At 37.3% G+C, this 15,710-nt stretch overlaps 1 protein-coding gene across 2 annotated transcripts in view; it reads left to right on the forward strand.

The window, feature by feature from the left end:
* LOC150105412 (uncharacterized) overlaps positions 1–10,513 on the forward strand; it is a 131,035-nt gene extending 120,522 nt beyond the window's left edge. For both annotated transcript variants that reach the window (XM_090394144.1, XM_090394145.1), the window contains exon 7: positions 1,387–10,513. In XM_090394144.1, coding sequence (XP_090250270.1) covers positions 1,387–1,556 — 170 coding nt within the window. In that variant the 3' untranslated portion in view covers positions 1,557–10,513. The remainder of the gene's footprint in view (positions 1–1,386) is intronic.
* Positions 10,514–15,710: the final 5,197 nt, after the last annotated feature.

The following is a 15,710-nucleotide window of genomic DNA, read 5'->3' on the forward strand; positions in this document are numbered from 1 at the left end:
GGCTTCTCTTTGGCATATCTGAATTTCCAGTATCACTACTCTTGCACTTTGAGGCCATTGTTAAGTAAAATAAGGGTTACTTGAACACAAGCACTGCGATACCGCAACAGTCGATCTAATAACTGAGACAGCTACTAAGTGACTAATCTGTAGGTATCATATACAGTGTGGATATGCTGAACAAAGGGATGGTTTCGTGTCCTGGGCAGGCCAGAGAGATTTTGCCACGCTATTCAGAATGGTGCACAGTTTAAAACTAATGAATTGTTTATTTCTGGAATTTTCTATTTAATATTTTTGGACCAGGGTTGACCGTGAGTAACTGAAACTGCAGATAAGGGGGGGGGGAACTAGTGTAGTTAGTGGAATAGAATATGAAGGCTATAGTGTGTTCAGGGAGGACAGAGAGAAAAGAATGGGGTGGGTGGAGTATTATTGATGATAGCTGATTAACTGCAATGAAAAAGAATAGAAGTTCAACTGCAAGCCAGTGAAAATAGCACATTTGAGGCCATCTGGTGTGAGATAGTAGCCAGCAGAACAAAATATATAGTTGAAGTTTCTATAGACCAGGGGATGTAAAGGATGATTGGGGATAGTACATGCATCAGCAAATAAGCTCAATGGGTGGGAGAGGACAAATGGGAAGAAGGAAATGGAATTTATGCAGTTACTAAGGAATAATTACCTGAGGCAGCATGTGATGGAATGTACTAAGGGTTTGAGAGTGCTAGATCTAGTAACTGCATCAGAGAATTTTTCCATAACCAATATGACCACACTGCCACCAGTTAGTGAGAGTGATCAGTGGTCTTGACCTGGGAGGTGGCTAAATGAGTGGAATTTTCAGTTAAGAGGGGGTATGTGGAATTACAGGACTGGTAGGTATGACAAGCTTAGGAGATTGCTTGGATGTTGATAGTGCATGGGAAGTGAAGAGGGAAGTAACAGACTTCCCTCTTCACTTCAAAGCAGACTGTATACCTAGAGTCAGGAGAATAAATCTAGTGGGAGTTAAATGGAGGAATACTATCATTAAGCTGGAGCTACCAAAAAATAAAAATAAATAAATAAAATTTGTTGGTGGCACAAGTTCAAAACCTCCACTGGACCCGTGTATCAGATTTTGTTTGAATAAATGGCTCAAAAATGCTAGTGAATTCACTGTGACTGAGGGGAAATTTAAGTGGATTTCCCTAAAATGGGACAATTCCGAGTATTTCCACATCTCCTATTTGACTTTTTTATATTGAATAAAAATTGTAAAGATAATTTTCAGACATCCAACATATATATGCTAAACTTATTGTATAGAAAACTTAAGTTATTTTTATTAAATTAGCTCTTGTAATTTTTATATAACCAGAACTTTTTTTCCCCCAACAGCTACTGATCCCGTGTTTCCTCCTGAAAAGCTGTTTATAAGTAAACAGATGATGACTATTGCTGAAATGCTGAACAAACACCACTTAGACAATGGCTCATCAGCTGCAGTAATTGGAACTGCATTATCTTTATTCCTGACTCTTCTTCCCATTCTACTGCTCTCCATATAAAATATGCTTTCATTATATGCATTACTTTTGATTATGCACACAGAACAGTTTCATATGCATATTATTTCATTCTCTCTCTCTCTTTTAGGGGAGAGAGAGAGAGAGAGAAAGAAAGTGCTGATCAAAATACAATACTACCTAGTCTTGCAGCTCATATTAACAGTACAAACTGTGATATTTTAATGCCATACTTCTTTGAAAACATCCATCTATACCATATGAAGGTTTAATGGCCAAATATGCACATATAAATTTGATATATGTAACTCCAAAATATTTTTGTAAAGAAGTGAAAGCTGTACTTAAAATTATCTCTTTATCATATACAACAGAAGATAGAAATGTAAGTAGATGGCATTAAACAGAAAAACTTACCTAAAATTTTAACAACAACAGAATTTTTGGTCATGTCTCATGACCATTATCACTGCAATTGTATGTTAAGATGAGAACAGAATAATACTTAAAAAAAAAGAAAAAAAAAACATGCCTTACAAATTATGACAGGTTCTTATCCATTCAAGTCCAAACCAAATAAATAAATAAATAAATAAAATAATTAAGTTGTAGAGGAAACATAATCCTAGTTCTTTTCTAAACATATACCATCACAGATCTACCTCTTTGTCCATAATATGAAGGACCACAAGAACCTAATATACTCCTGGATAGAAATGAGGATAATGATTGCCAGCCTGGCTGGCCGAGTGGTTAGCGTATCCGCTCTCCAGCCAAAAGGCTGCGGGTTCGAATCCTACTGTGGGCATGGATGTTTGTGATTGTCTTTGGAAATACTAGTGGTGGTGGTCAGCAGTAGATGGTGTTGGTGTAGTTGCGGTCAGCGGTGGAGACAGAGTTGTAGAGTAGATGCCCTCCCTCGATGAGTCTTTGGACTCCCTGGAGGTGTCTAATAATAATAATGATTTTAATTTTTAAAACATTGCTGACTTGTGAATCAGATGGAAGGAGGTCTGCAGATTTCCAGTATATATAATAGCTCTTCCAAATTTCTTTTGATGTAAAAGACTTATAGCAGAGTGTAATGTGTAGGCACAATGAACAAAGATTTTAATAATGGAAGCAATGTGTATTTTTGTGTTTGTAGCATTCTGTCCATAGAAAGAAAACTATTTTCTATGACAAGCACACTTAATAAGATAAGGCTATCACTAGTTTCTATTTTAGAGTGAATTAGATTCTGGGATGGATAGTTAATGCTTTGAAGAAAAACATTTAAATCTGAAATAGAACTATTCTAAACTGCAAAAATATCATTCAAGTAACAGAACCACATGAAGTAACAGTGATGACATTTGGGATATGTTAATCAAAATAAAATGTATTGTGTAATAAGAAAATAGTTAGTTTTTGTGAATCCCACACACAAAAGGCTTGAAAGTGTGTAGTATATCAGTATTATGAATGGACTAAAGGTGAGAAAATATGGAAATCCTGCACTAATATGTCAAGAATGGAACTTCTTCAGCTTCCACAAAGCAGGTGATCTCACAATGCAATGAAAATTTGTAATTTTTTTTTTAACATGAAAAAATAACCAGCATTAATAGTAAACTCACATAATTTCACAACATTATGAGTATAATCAAAATTTTTGCATTGATTTTAGTGATTAGTATCACTGTTATCAAATGCCTGTAATAGTTCAGCCTTATGTACACTCAAGGGAAGTACAGGATACTATGCTAGTACTATATGAAAATTTAATATTATTACTTTCTATCAACAATTTTTCTTCAAATTAGTAGTCAGGACTCCAATATTGTCACGTCTCTTATTTTGGTCTTTTAACTACATCAATCCACCTAGATTCTGGTCTTCCTCTGGGTCTCTTCTTGCCATCCTGGATCAAACACCTCTTTGCTAACCTTTCTGATCCTGTTATGCTAAAGTGACCATACCACCTGAGATTAGCTCTTTTCACATATTCCTGAATGCTAACAATGTCAAGTTCCTTCCCAATATCATCGTTTTTATTATTATTCAGGCCTCCAAGGAGTCAAAAGACTCATCGAGGGAGGTCCTTCCTAAGACATAAAGTCTGTCAAGACTCATCGAGGGGAGGTCCCCCCCTGAGAAACACAAAGTTTATCATACCACTCTTTAAAGTCACTGACCGTTCTCGCTCCCACCACTCCATCAGGCAATGCATTCCACGGCTCAACCACCCTCCACACAAAGAAACCACTCCTTACCCTCTTGCTCACAGTTTCCTTTCGTAACTTCCAGGGATGGCCTCGTCATCACTCCTTCCCGCTGATCAACCAAGCGAAAGAACTCCCCAGTGTCAACCCTGTAACCACCTCTCAACAGTTTAAAAGTCTCAATCATATCACCTCTCCTTCTTCTATCCGCCAAACTCTGCAGTCCACATTCTCTCAGCCGATCCTCATAACTATCATTGTACAGTCCTGAAACCATCTTTGTCATCCGTCTTTGTATCCTTTCCACAGTTAATTTATCCCCTTCAAATCCTGGGGACCAAATCTGAGAACAATAGTCCAAGTGTGGTCTGATCAGAGACTTATACAACGGAATGATAACCCTCTTATCTCTGCAGGTGAGTGTCCTTCTCATAATAGCAGCAATCCTCTGTGTTACCCTCACCACCTTTGCAATATGTCCCCTAAACTTCAGGTTTCTATCAATCATCAACCCCAGATCTCTTGTCTCCCCTACTTCCTCCAGTATAACTCCTCCCATAGAGTATGCAGCATCCCATCGATGTTTCCCAAACCTCAAGACCTTACATTTTGCTGCATTAAACTGACACCCCCATTCATTTGCCCATCTATCTAGCTTATTTAAATCCTCTTGCAGGGCTACCACATCTTCGCTATTACTAATAATCCTTCCCAGCTTCGTATCATCCGCAAACAACTGAATATCCCCCTGCAATCCACTGGCTATGTCATTGATATAAAGGTTAAACAATATAGGTCCTAGTACTGAGCCCTGTGGGACCCCACTTGTAACCCTCTGCCTCCTGGAAACTGCTCCACCATACACAACTCTCTGATACCTATCAGACAGCCAATCCTGAATCCAGTTGACCAATCTGACATCCAGACCCATGTGCTGCAACTTAAATATCAGCTTATCATGTGGCACCCTGTCAAATGCCTTTGCTAAGTCTAAGAAAATCGCAGTATATGCCTTTCCCTCATCTAATGTTCTTGTAACTTTATTATAAAAGGCTAGCATATTGCTAAAACAAGAGCGTCCTTTCACAAATCCATGTTGATTCTCACAGATAACATTACCCTCATCTGCCCAATGCTGTACACGGTCCCTCACTACTTTCTCCAAGATCTTAACAACTACTGATGACACACAGACTGGCCTATAATTAGACACTTCCAGTCTGTTACCACCCTTATGCAATGGCACTATCTTACCTTCCTTCCATTCCCTGGGCACCTTTGCCAAAGCCAGACTTTCATTGTAAAGCCACGTTAAAGGTATTGTCAATTCGCTAGCACATTCTCTCAAAACTCGTGGCGAAATACCATCCAGTCCCACAGCTTTACTGACATCCAGAGTACTCAGTATCTGAAACACACTCTCCTCCTGTACCTCCAGACGTCGTACCAGTCCTATCCCTCTAGTATTAAAACTGACTCCTCTAGGATGAAATACTCCAATAAAGTGTTCATTGAACAATTCTACTATGTCCTCTGCATCAGTCACTCTATTCCCATTTTTATCCCACAATATCATTCTTCATGTGTCTAATGTTTCTCAGAATTTTCATCTCTGTGGTTTCTAGTCTTTGACTAACTGTTTTACTTCTAACCAGGTTCTAAAATCTATAAATTAAAATTGACTTGAATGTGTATACAACTAGTTACATTAAACTAATGTTTTCACTAATTTTCCTCTTCTTCCATATAAATTTATTCAGTTGCCATACCAGTTTGTTTATTCTTTTGTTGTCTATTTCCATATTTAGTCTGCTATCCTCAAAAATAGTATGCCCAAATAGTTCTATAAATTCTCCACTGAAGATGTAGCTATGTTTAGTGTTCCTACCTATTTCCATATGCTTTGTATTTTTATCTGATTTTCCTGCCAAATTTTTTACTGCAGTTATTTTGGAGTACATCATTTGCAATAAAGTAAAGAGCCAAGATTAACATCTCCAATTTTGATAAGAGTTTAATGCCACTTTCCTTTGTTATGTGATCCACATAGATGATGAATGACAAAAAAAAAAAAAAAATCATTAATCATCTATATATAGTCCACCCTGATCTTAGATTTCATTTTACATCAAACCACCTTGTACTCTGGCACTTCAGTTCTTTCTAACTACTGACTTATAAGTTAAATACAGACTATGTATTGCTCCCTGTAATGTCCCTTTTACCCTATATACTTATAGCATTTGAAAAAAATTTTCTCTTGGTGCACTGTCATGCATTTTCCAGATCTACAAAACTCAACTATAAATCATCTGAACTTAATAACTTATATTTAGTCTGAACCCAGCTTGTTCTCTAAGTTTCTGTCCCACAATTTTTCTTCTCCTATTCTCAAGTATTATTGTTATTACTACAGTAATCTCCATGAAGTCACTCAATGTGGAAAGCCACTCAACTAGCAGTATGATGTCTATCACAACGAACTTTGAAGTAATTTATACTTCCTAAATTCATAATACACTCTACCAATGCATCATACATTCAAATTTTCTGAAGACACCCGACTCTCGGGCAATGCGTTCCAATCATTCACAACACTCCATGCAAAAAATCCTGCTGCTCACTCCCTTGCTCATACCTTCTTTATGCAGCTTTGAGGGATGACCTCTTGTTCTTCCCCAATAAAATGGTGGGAGCACCATTTTATAAAAAACCTCTTCAGCGTTAATCCTATAACAACCTCTTACCAACTTGTACATCTCTATCATATCATCTGTCTTCCTCCTATCCGATAGCCTCTGCAAATTGCATTGTCTCAACCTTTCTTCATATCCAACATTCCAGAGATCAGACCAAACTATTTTGGTCAAATGCCTCTGGACTGTCTCCAACATCTGCATCATTGCCAGAATTCATTGTGTTGTCCTCACAATTTTGGCAATATGTCCTCTAAATTTTAGATCCTTATCCATCATCACCTCAAGATCCATTATTTCCTCCGCCCCAACAATATACCCCCACCAACAGTAAATTCTACGTTCCATCTTTGTTTTCTGAATTTTAAAACCTTGCATTTTGCAACATCGAACTGGCATCCCTGCTCCCATGCCCATTCACTCAGTCTATTCAAGTCTTCTTGTAAGGCCACAACATCTACTCTACTCCTCATAGTTTGTCTCAATGTTGCGTTATCTGCAAACAACTGTATATCCCCCTGAAATCTTCCCCAGTATCAATAATATACAGGTTAAACATCAATGATCCCAAAACAGACCCCTGAGACATGCCACTAGTGAATCTCCTCTCTGGGATATTGCTCCCCATACACAATTTGCTGATACCTATCAGACAGCCAATCTTCAATCCAATGCACTAGTCTAATATCCAGCCCCATCTTCTGTAGTCTGACTATTAACTTATCATGTAGTAATCTATCAAAAGCCTTTGCAAAGTCTGAGTATACTACTGTGTCTCCCACATCCAATGCTGTCACCTTGTTGTAATAAGTAAGTAGATTACTAAAACATGATCTCCCTTTAGCAAATCCATGCTGTCCATCAAAGATAATATCATTGTTGATAGATAGGGAGATGAAGTTCAGGGGGACACATTACTAAGGTGTCCAAGATTGCACATAGGATTACTTGGTTATTGAGGAACACACTAACATCCAGAGATAAAGAGGTTATTATTTCCCTTTATAAAGCGTTGATACTTCCACATTTGGATTACTGTGCTCAGGTTTGGTCACCTGGATTCCTTGAAGATGAGGAGGTTGTGGAAAGGGTTCAGAGGAGAGTGACTAAATTGGTGAATGATGTAAAAAATGCTCCCTACATTGATAGATTGAGAGTTTGTGGATTGCAGAGGTTGGTTGATAGGTGGAGAAGAGGGGGATATGATAGAAACATTTAAATTACTGAAAGATTTTTATAGGATTGATGCAGGGGAAATGTTTCAGCTGTGTGATAGTGATAGAAGAACAAAAGGTCATCCCTGGAAATTAAGGAAAAGTGTGGTTAACAAGGGTGTGAGAACAAGGTTTTTCGCCTGGAGGGTGGTGAATGAGTGGTATGCATTGCCTGACTCAGTTGTGAGTTCTTCGTCTGTAAATGAATTCAAGAAAAGATATGATAGATATTGTTTTGATAGTTTGGGTCTCCTGCGATGAGTCTACTGACTCCATGGAGATACCCATAATAATAATAATTGTTGTCAACTCAATTCTGGATCCTGGTTCTCACAAGCCTCTTCAATACTTTAACCACAACACCTGACACACACAGATTGGCCTATAATTTGAGTTTGAGTTTTTGTCACCCATGACTTATACAATTTTGCCTTCCTTCCCCTCCTTTGGAACTTGACCCAATGTAAGTTTCTCATATTAAATAAATATTTAAGGCAGATGTCAGCTCCCTGATGCATTCCTTCAAAATACCCATTGATATATCATCAAGTCCCATAATTCGACGAGCTAGAACTAACTGCTCAATTCCCCGTGAATTACAGAAAGAACTATCAAACATCACATGAAATTAAATGGTTTCTCCAAAAAAATCGACACAACATCTGTTTGATTCCTACAATCCAATCCAGAACAATAAAGAATCAATATGTTGAGTTCCAATTCCATACATTTCAGGATTTCAGAACTAATTTCAAGAATTCTGAAGAAATATGAATTAACAGCCACTTATATCCCTATTAACAAAATATCCACCTATTTCCCCCCTCTTGTAAAGATAAACGCTCAACTATGTCTCTGCCTGGTGTATATCAAGTTCCTTGTAACTGCGATCTGTCGTATTTGGATAAACTGGACGCTCTATAGAAAAAAGAATACAAGAACATCAATCATACATTCTTCACAACAAATCCGATAAGTCTGGATTGGTGCAGCACCAGATAGAGACACGCCACAACATTTTTTGGTCCAAGACTTGCTTTCTACACAGATGTTGCTATAAATTCCAATGCCTATTCAAAGAGAGTGCTGAGGCCTTACTTCAATACCCTAACTTGAATCGAAATGATCGTATATCCTTGTCAAAAATATGGGAAAGTTTAATCCGGATAACACACTAATTTTTTTTATTTATTTTTTTTTTTATTGAGACCTTCAATTCTTTATATTAGTCTAATGTTATCTTTAATTGAATTTATAAATTAAGATTATTATATGAAATTGTGAATTAATACCTATAATTTATTCATCACCCTGATGAAATTTACTGTTCTACTTTTGAATGATTAATTGTTTGTATTCCACCTTATAAAAAACCGTTCCTATCAAGCCACAGGATAGTCTGTTAGTTTCAGACTGAAATATTTGGCAAACATTAAAATATTCTTGTGTTAACGTGTTAATCATCAAGTCCCATATCCTTATTAATATCAGGTTTGCTTAATTTCCCATATACTTCTTCCTTACAGTCAGTCTCTTTTCCTCAACATCCACTGCTCTCAAACTCTCCAAACTACATCCTCCACAGCAGTTGTCCTTATACCATTTTCTCCAATCAATGCCATCCTAATAATCATTCTTATTTTTTGCTGGCTACACATCGAGCAAAAGTTGACCACAAGAGTCCATGTGTGGTCTGACCAATGCCTTATACAAATGCATTGATCAGACACCACTACCATCTCCTTATTCCTATATGTATTTCTTATCATAGATAAGTAGTATCTATGTTACAAAGTAATTCTTTTTTGATAAATTCTTTTGTTAGAGATTTATCAGAAAAGGCCATAGCGCACTTTGGAGTGATCTTATCTAGGTCTCTGTATACCATAAACTTAAGTCTTCTGATATTCACTTCTCAAGTTAGTGACAATTTTATGCTCTCAGAGTGTATTAGGCTTTTGTGTTTTCATGTTACAGACAGGTAGATCTGTGAGGGTGAGTTTAGAAAAGCACCAGGATTACATTCATTTCTATTAATTTGACAGGTATTGTATACCACAATATATCTTCTAGACACATGGTCTGTTCAAAAAAAGACTGAAGTGTTACATAAAAATCATTAATAGAAAGATTATGTACTCACATTCCAACCTATATTCATCAGATGAAGTTAATTAAGAGTGACTATCTCAAACTTTACTAAATACATTTCACCATTGTAATTAAACTTGTATATCCCTGGAAACTGTATAAAGAGAGTGTGAGAGGCAGGTTTTTTTCGTGCAGAGTTGTGAATGATTGGAATGCCTTACCTGAGAGTGTGTTGCCTGCAAGGAGTTTGAGTGTGTTTAAGACGTGGTTTAAGACGTGTGTGTGATAAAAGGACCTCCCAGATGAGTCTTTGACTCCATGAGGTCTTGGGGTAATAATAATAATAATAATAACAATATGTAAGTACATGCTACAAGTTACTTCTTTTACCTTGGACATAATAATATAGATCAAGCTTTCCTCATGCTTGTTTCATCTCACATTTATAACACACATCTTTTCATTTCTTTAATTATTATTCAGTTTTTTCATTCTTTAATTGTTGTTGTGCTTTTTTTTTTTAACCACACAGGTGCACTGATAAAGATCATGAGATATGACCAAATTTTAATATCTATTGATATTAAAATGTTATATGGGTTTTATTGTTTTATTATTGTAACATTTGTATAAATCAACTTGATGATTTTGAAACAAAATCAGTGAATACAGTGTACTTGCATGTTCTACTTATCTCAGAATATTCATGTTCATTCAAAAACATATGCCATAATTACTTCATAGATTACAATGGATGTATTTTTTATACATGCATTAAAATTGTTTCTGGAACAGCCAGGCCAAAAATTTCATTAAATGGTGCTATCCAGTACCTAAATTTCTTCTCAAATTTCAATGCCACAGCAATGTTTATATTTCACATTTTACTCTTTCCATGTGCAGAATTAAAAAAATTTCTCAAAAGAAGCATTCAAAATCATTATCCTATGAGTTGAAAACCTTAGGTGTGTCAATGCTCGAAAAAAAAAAAAAAATGGAAAAATCCTATTAGGTAAATGTCCTAACCCATCTTCTACCAACTTCTGTTTGAAAGATTTGAAAAATAAATAGTATGTATTTCAAGGAATATAACAATTTTAATCCAGTCTTCAAATTGGGGAGGGAGGTCATATTTTTTATATTTAGGGAAAAGTGATTTAAAAAAAACAGTATGTAAAAATATGCTGTGTCTCAAGCACAGTGACATGTATAAGAAGAACTCCTGATTGGGATAAGTTTTCTAGGAATGATTAAATATATATGCGTAATTTTTTGAGTAAGAGAGGCTGTAAACATTGTGCGCTAATGGTTTTATTAGTGTGGGGGATTTTTTTTTGCCATAACTTAATTCTGAAATCGTTATTATTAGACTTAGTAACCTGCAAAAATGGCAGCGGCATTGTCATTCCATGACTTTAATTTAGATTTCAGTCATTTCGTTAAGTGTGAGGTCTGTTATATGTATTCTTTCGATTACATAAATGATTTGTGGATATTTGGTGAGGATTATTATTATTATTTGACACCTCCAGGGAGTCCAAAGACTCATCGAGGGAGAGTGTGCCAACAGCATCGAACGATTGGTACCCTTCCAACTACTAACCGCGCTCAAACTTACTTAACTGAGCCATTGGTAGCAGAGGTTCTACCAATCAACCAACCTTTGCCGGCAAATATGGAAGGAGAGTGCGTGCGAAGTGTGACCTGAACGACGAACTGATGAATGCAAATATGAAATTGATGACAGAAAGTGTTAGCAGCGACATTGTCGTGGGGAAAATGGGGGCACGTTTGAAAGAGAAGGATGGCGAAAAAATGTTAAAAAATCAGTAAAAAAGAAAAAGATTGATTTGAAAATCATAACGGATGTTAAAAGGGACGAAAGTGAGGTGAGGTTGGCGGAAGGAAATGAAATTGAGAGAACAAATGAAACAAGAAATGGCATGACGCAGAAATCGAAAGTGAAAAAAATCGAAAGAGTGGATGATAGCGAAAAAAGAATGAATGATAGCGAAAGTTCGACACATGTTGGACTGAAAGAACAGAAACAAAGAAAGATGAATGAGTTTGAAAATGGGAAGAATGATAGCAAAAGTTGGATGCATGTTGGACCGAAAGTACAGAAACAAAGAAGGATGAATGAGAGTGAAAGTGAGAAGAGGGGATTGAGAGTTAGAAAGATTGAATGATAGAGAGAATGTGTCGTGAGATTCGGAAGTTGAAGTGGATTGGATGAGGCAAAAAATGAAATTAAGAAAATTCAGGTAAAAACTATTAAAATAAATAATGATGGAATGAAAGAGTTAACGAAAGATGAGCGAGTGGTGTTGTATGGCGACTCCATTATTAAAGGTGTGCTAGAGGATAGAATGCACAAGGTATGTTTTCCAGGAACGGTAAAATGAGTAGAGTGATTAAGGCATTGGATATGAGGCAGGAGCGAGCAAAAGAGTTAATAGTATTAATAGGTATGAATGATTTGGGAGAGGACAAAGTATGTGTCAGAATGGATATCAGGAGGCTGCTTAGAAGGATAAAAGAGAATAGTGTGACAGGAAGGGTAGTTGGCGTGTTGCGTAGGTATGACTATGGTGAAATGAGGCGGAGAGCAAGGATTATGAATGATATGCTGGCTGAAATGTGTGATGAGATGGGAGTACTGTTTGTTAATGTGTGGAATGAGTTTGAGGGACGAAGTGAGCTGTATGGGAGCGATGGACTGCATTTGAGTGGTGATGGTTTGAATCACTAGGAGAGACTGCTGCTGGAAGGTAGAGAAGTGAATAGAGAGAATGAATCAGATCGAGTGGGAAGTGATGTGGAAGAGTGGGAGAGTAAGACAGGAGAGATTGAAGAGGTGGTTATGAATGGGGTATGAGTATTATGAATGGTATGAGTATAGAAAATGAGAGAATGGGTGTGCAAGAGGAGCAGGGAAACGGGGAGGCTCAGGGTGGACAAGGGTACACAGCATGAGAAAGGTGGATGCTCCAAGAGGAGGTGAGCATGTGTAGGCAGGAAAGGATTGGGATGACCAGGGATCAAGAGGAAACAGTTTGAATTGAAAAGGGTTTTAAAATGAAGAAGCAGAAAGGGAAATGGCCCCAGTCGAGCATGGAGAGATCACATCGAGTGAGTGGTAGTATCAGTGGAACTAGCTGTAGATCCAGAAATGAGCTGTTGTGTTTGTATACAAATGCTAGAAGTATAAGAAACAAGGCAGATGAAATGGTTGCACTAATTGCGTCTGTTCACCCAAAGATTGTCGGAATAAGTGAGACATGGTTGGAAGAGGATGACATCCTGACAGGAATAGAGATGGAAGGTATGATGTGTTTCATGAGGATAGAGGGGGTAAAAAGGGAGGGAGAGTGGTATTGATGATAGAGAAAGAGTTATGTCCATATAAAGTGGAGATGCAAGAGGGAAATAGTGCCAGTGGTTTTGAGGCAGTATGGTGTGAGATAGAGGTGAATGGAATCAAATACTTGGTGGGATGTTGTTATAGACCAGATAATGTGGATGGTGGTGATAATGAAGTGTACAATCAAATTAGCCAAGTAAATAAGAAAAGGGTGATCATTATGGGTGAATTTAATTATGGCAATATAGACTGGAATGATGAGATTGGAAGTAAAGAAAATGAGTTTTTGAGGGATAACTACCTCAGAAAGTATGTAACAGAGGGCACACGAGAATTGAGGGTCTTGGATTTGGTCATCTCATCAGAGGATGTAATTGTAAATGAGGTGTCAAATCAACCACCAATTGGTGAGAGTGACCATGAGGTGATTACCTGGGTGGTTACTAGCAGTGCGAGGACCTCTGTGAGAAAAGGGTATATGTGGAACTACAAGGGGGGTGATTATGAAGAGCTCAGGAGACAGCTTGCGGGTGTAGTGTGGAATGAGGAGTTAGCTGGAAAAGAGATCAATGCAGCTTGGGGGATTTTCAAAAACTGTTTAGTAGATGCAATGTCTAAATGTATTCCAAGGGTGAGAAGTTTAAATAAGGTGGGTGTGAGATGGATGAATAAAGAGATTAAGCATGCGAATACAGAGAAAAAGGGCATTATGGAGGCAGCATAAGAGAAGTGGAAATAACCAATTCCATGAGGTATACAAAGACCAAGCAAGGAGTGTGACTTGGTTGGTGAGGATAGCTAAAGAGAGGTATGAACAGCAGTTGGCTAATGAAGCCAAAAAGAATCCTAAAGAGTTCTTTCGATATGTAGCCAGCAAAAGAAAGAAAATTATGGAAGGATGACATTGATTGGAGAAAATGGTATAAAGACAGCTGATGCAGAATGTGTGGTGGAGATACTTAATGAGCAGTTCATAAAGATCTTTCAATCTTGTGAATGTTACTCCATGAAGGGATTGAGAGCAGTTGATGATGGGGAGGAGAGACTGACTGTAGGTGAGCAACAGGTGTATGGGGGGAGGTGAGTAAACTAGATGTTAATAAGGCTGTGGGACTTGATAATATATCACCACGTATTCTGAAAGAATATGCCAGGGAGTTGACATCTGCCTTGACATATTTTTTTAATATGAGTCTTGCACTCGGTCAAGTTCCTAAGGAGTGGAAGGAGGGCAAGATTGTACCACTTCATAAAGGAGGTGATCGAACTCAAGCATCAAACTATAGGCTTATCTGTGTGTCAGGTGTCGTGCTTAAGTTGTTGGAGAAGCTTGTGAGAACTAGGATCCAGAGTTGGGTTGATAACAATGGTATTATCTTTGATGGACAGCATGGATTTGCTAAAGGGAGGTCATGTTTTAGTAATCTACTTACTTATTACAATAAAGTGACTGCTTCCTTGGACAGAGGAAAGGGATACACAGTAATATACTTGGATTTCACAAAGGCATTTGATAGAGTACCTCATGATAGGTTGACAGTCAAACTGAATAGATGGGGTTGATGAATTGCACGATATGGTACTGAATGATGAAGTGCATTGATGAAGCTTGATCAATGACAGATTGATGAAGTGCACGATATGGTACTGAATGACCGGCGAGACAAAGGGAATATTATTTTGATCTTTTAATCAGACTGGATGAAAAAATTCATGAGAAAAGATCCAGTTTGCAGAAGGGGAAAAAATCATCTTTCATCAGGACAATGCACTTGCTCACAAAGGTGTTTTGGCAATGGGAAAATTAAGGTATCTGCCCTATGAATTGTTGGAATATTCACCCTATTCCTCAGATTTGGCTCCCACTGACTTTTATCTCTTCGCAAAACTAAAACTCTTCCTCGCTGGTCAGCATTTTTCTTCGAATCAAGAAATGATTGCAGCTGTAAGGAGTATTTTGCAGATCTTACTAAGAACCACTACAGGGTCAGGATAATGGCTCTGGAGCATTGCTGGAATAAATGTATTAGTGTTAAGGGAGATTATGTTGAAAAATAAAAATAATTTTGCAATTATAAATTCGTTTTTTCATTGTTGTGCCGAGAACTTTTCAAGCCACCCTCGTAAAGTTCTTTCAATGAGATATTGCAGTGCCAGATGTGAGACACTGACTGATGGGATTGATCTGGAGTCATTAGCTTTTATATACAAATAGTCCAGTTGTGAAGTTACTTCACATGCAAACTTTGTTTGGTTACACTTGGATAAAGGATGAAACCAAGAATGTAACTTTTTGTCATCTTCAATTTATTGAGGCTGTGTTGTCAGATGTAAAACCAACAGGTTGGAACACAGTCAGTTCTGCTATAGGACAGAGGATATAATAGAAAATGTAGACGATATGCAAATTAGCAAAATAAGTGCCAGGGAGAGCATATGCAGTCATCACTATGGTGAATACTATGGCCTTGCAAACCATTCTCCAGTGCAGTAAATTTAGAAGAGAAAGACTGTTTTAAGAATCCACTGTTGCTCTCAAAAATCAGACTAATTTGTATAAATATGGTTGCATTAAATTTCCACAATATAGGAAACATTCTTGGCTGCCAACAGGTGTCCATAGAACC

Source organism: Typopeltis vanoorti, chromosome 6 (assembly GCF_054136105.1).
Source record: "Typopeltis vanoorti isolate ZY-2024b chromosome 6, IOZ_Tvanoo_1.0, whole genome shotgun sequence".
Taxonomy (NCBI): Eukaryota; Metazoa; Arthropoda; class Arachnida; order Uropygi; family Thelyphonidae; genus Typopeltis; species Typopeltis vanoorti.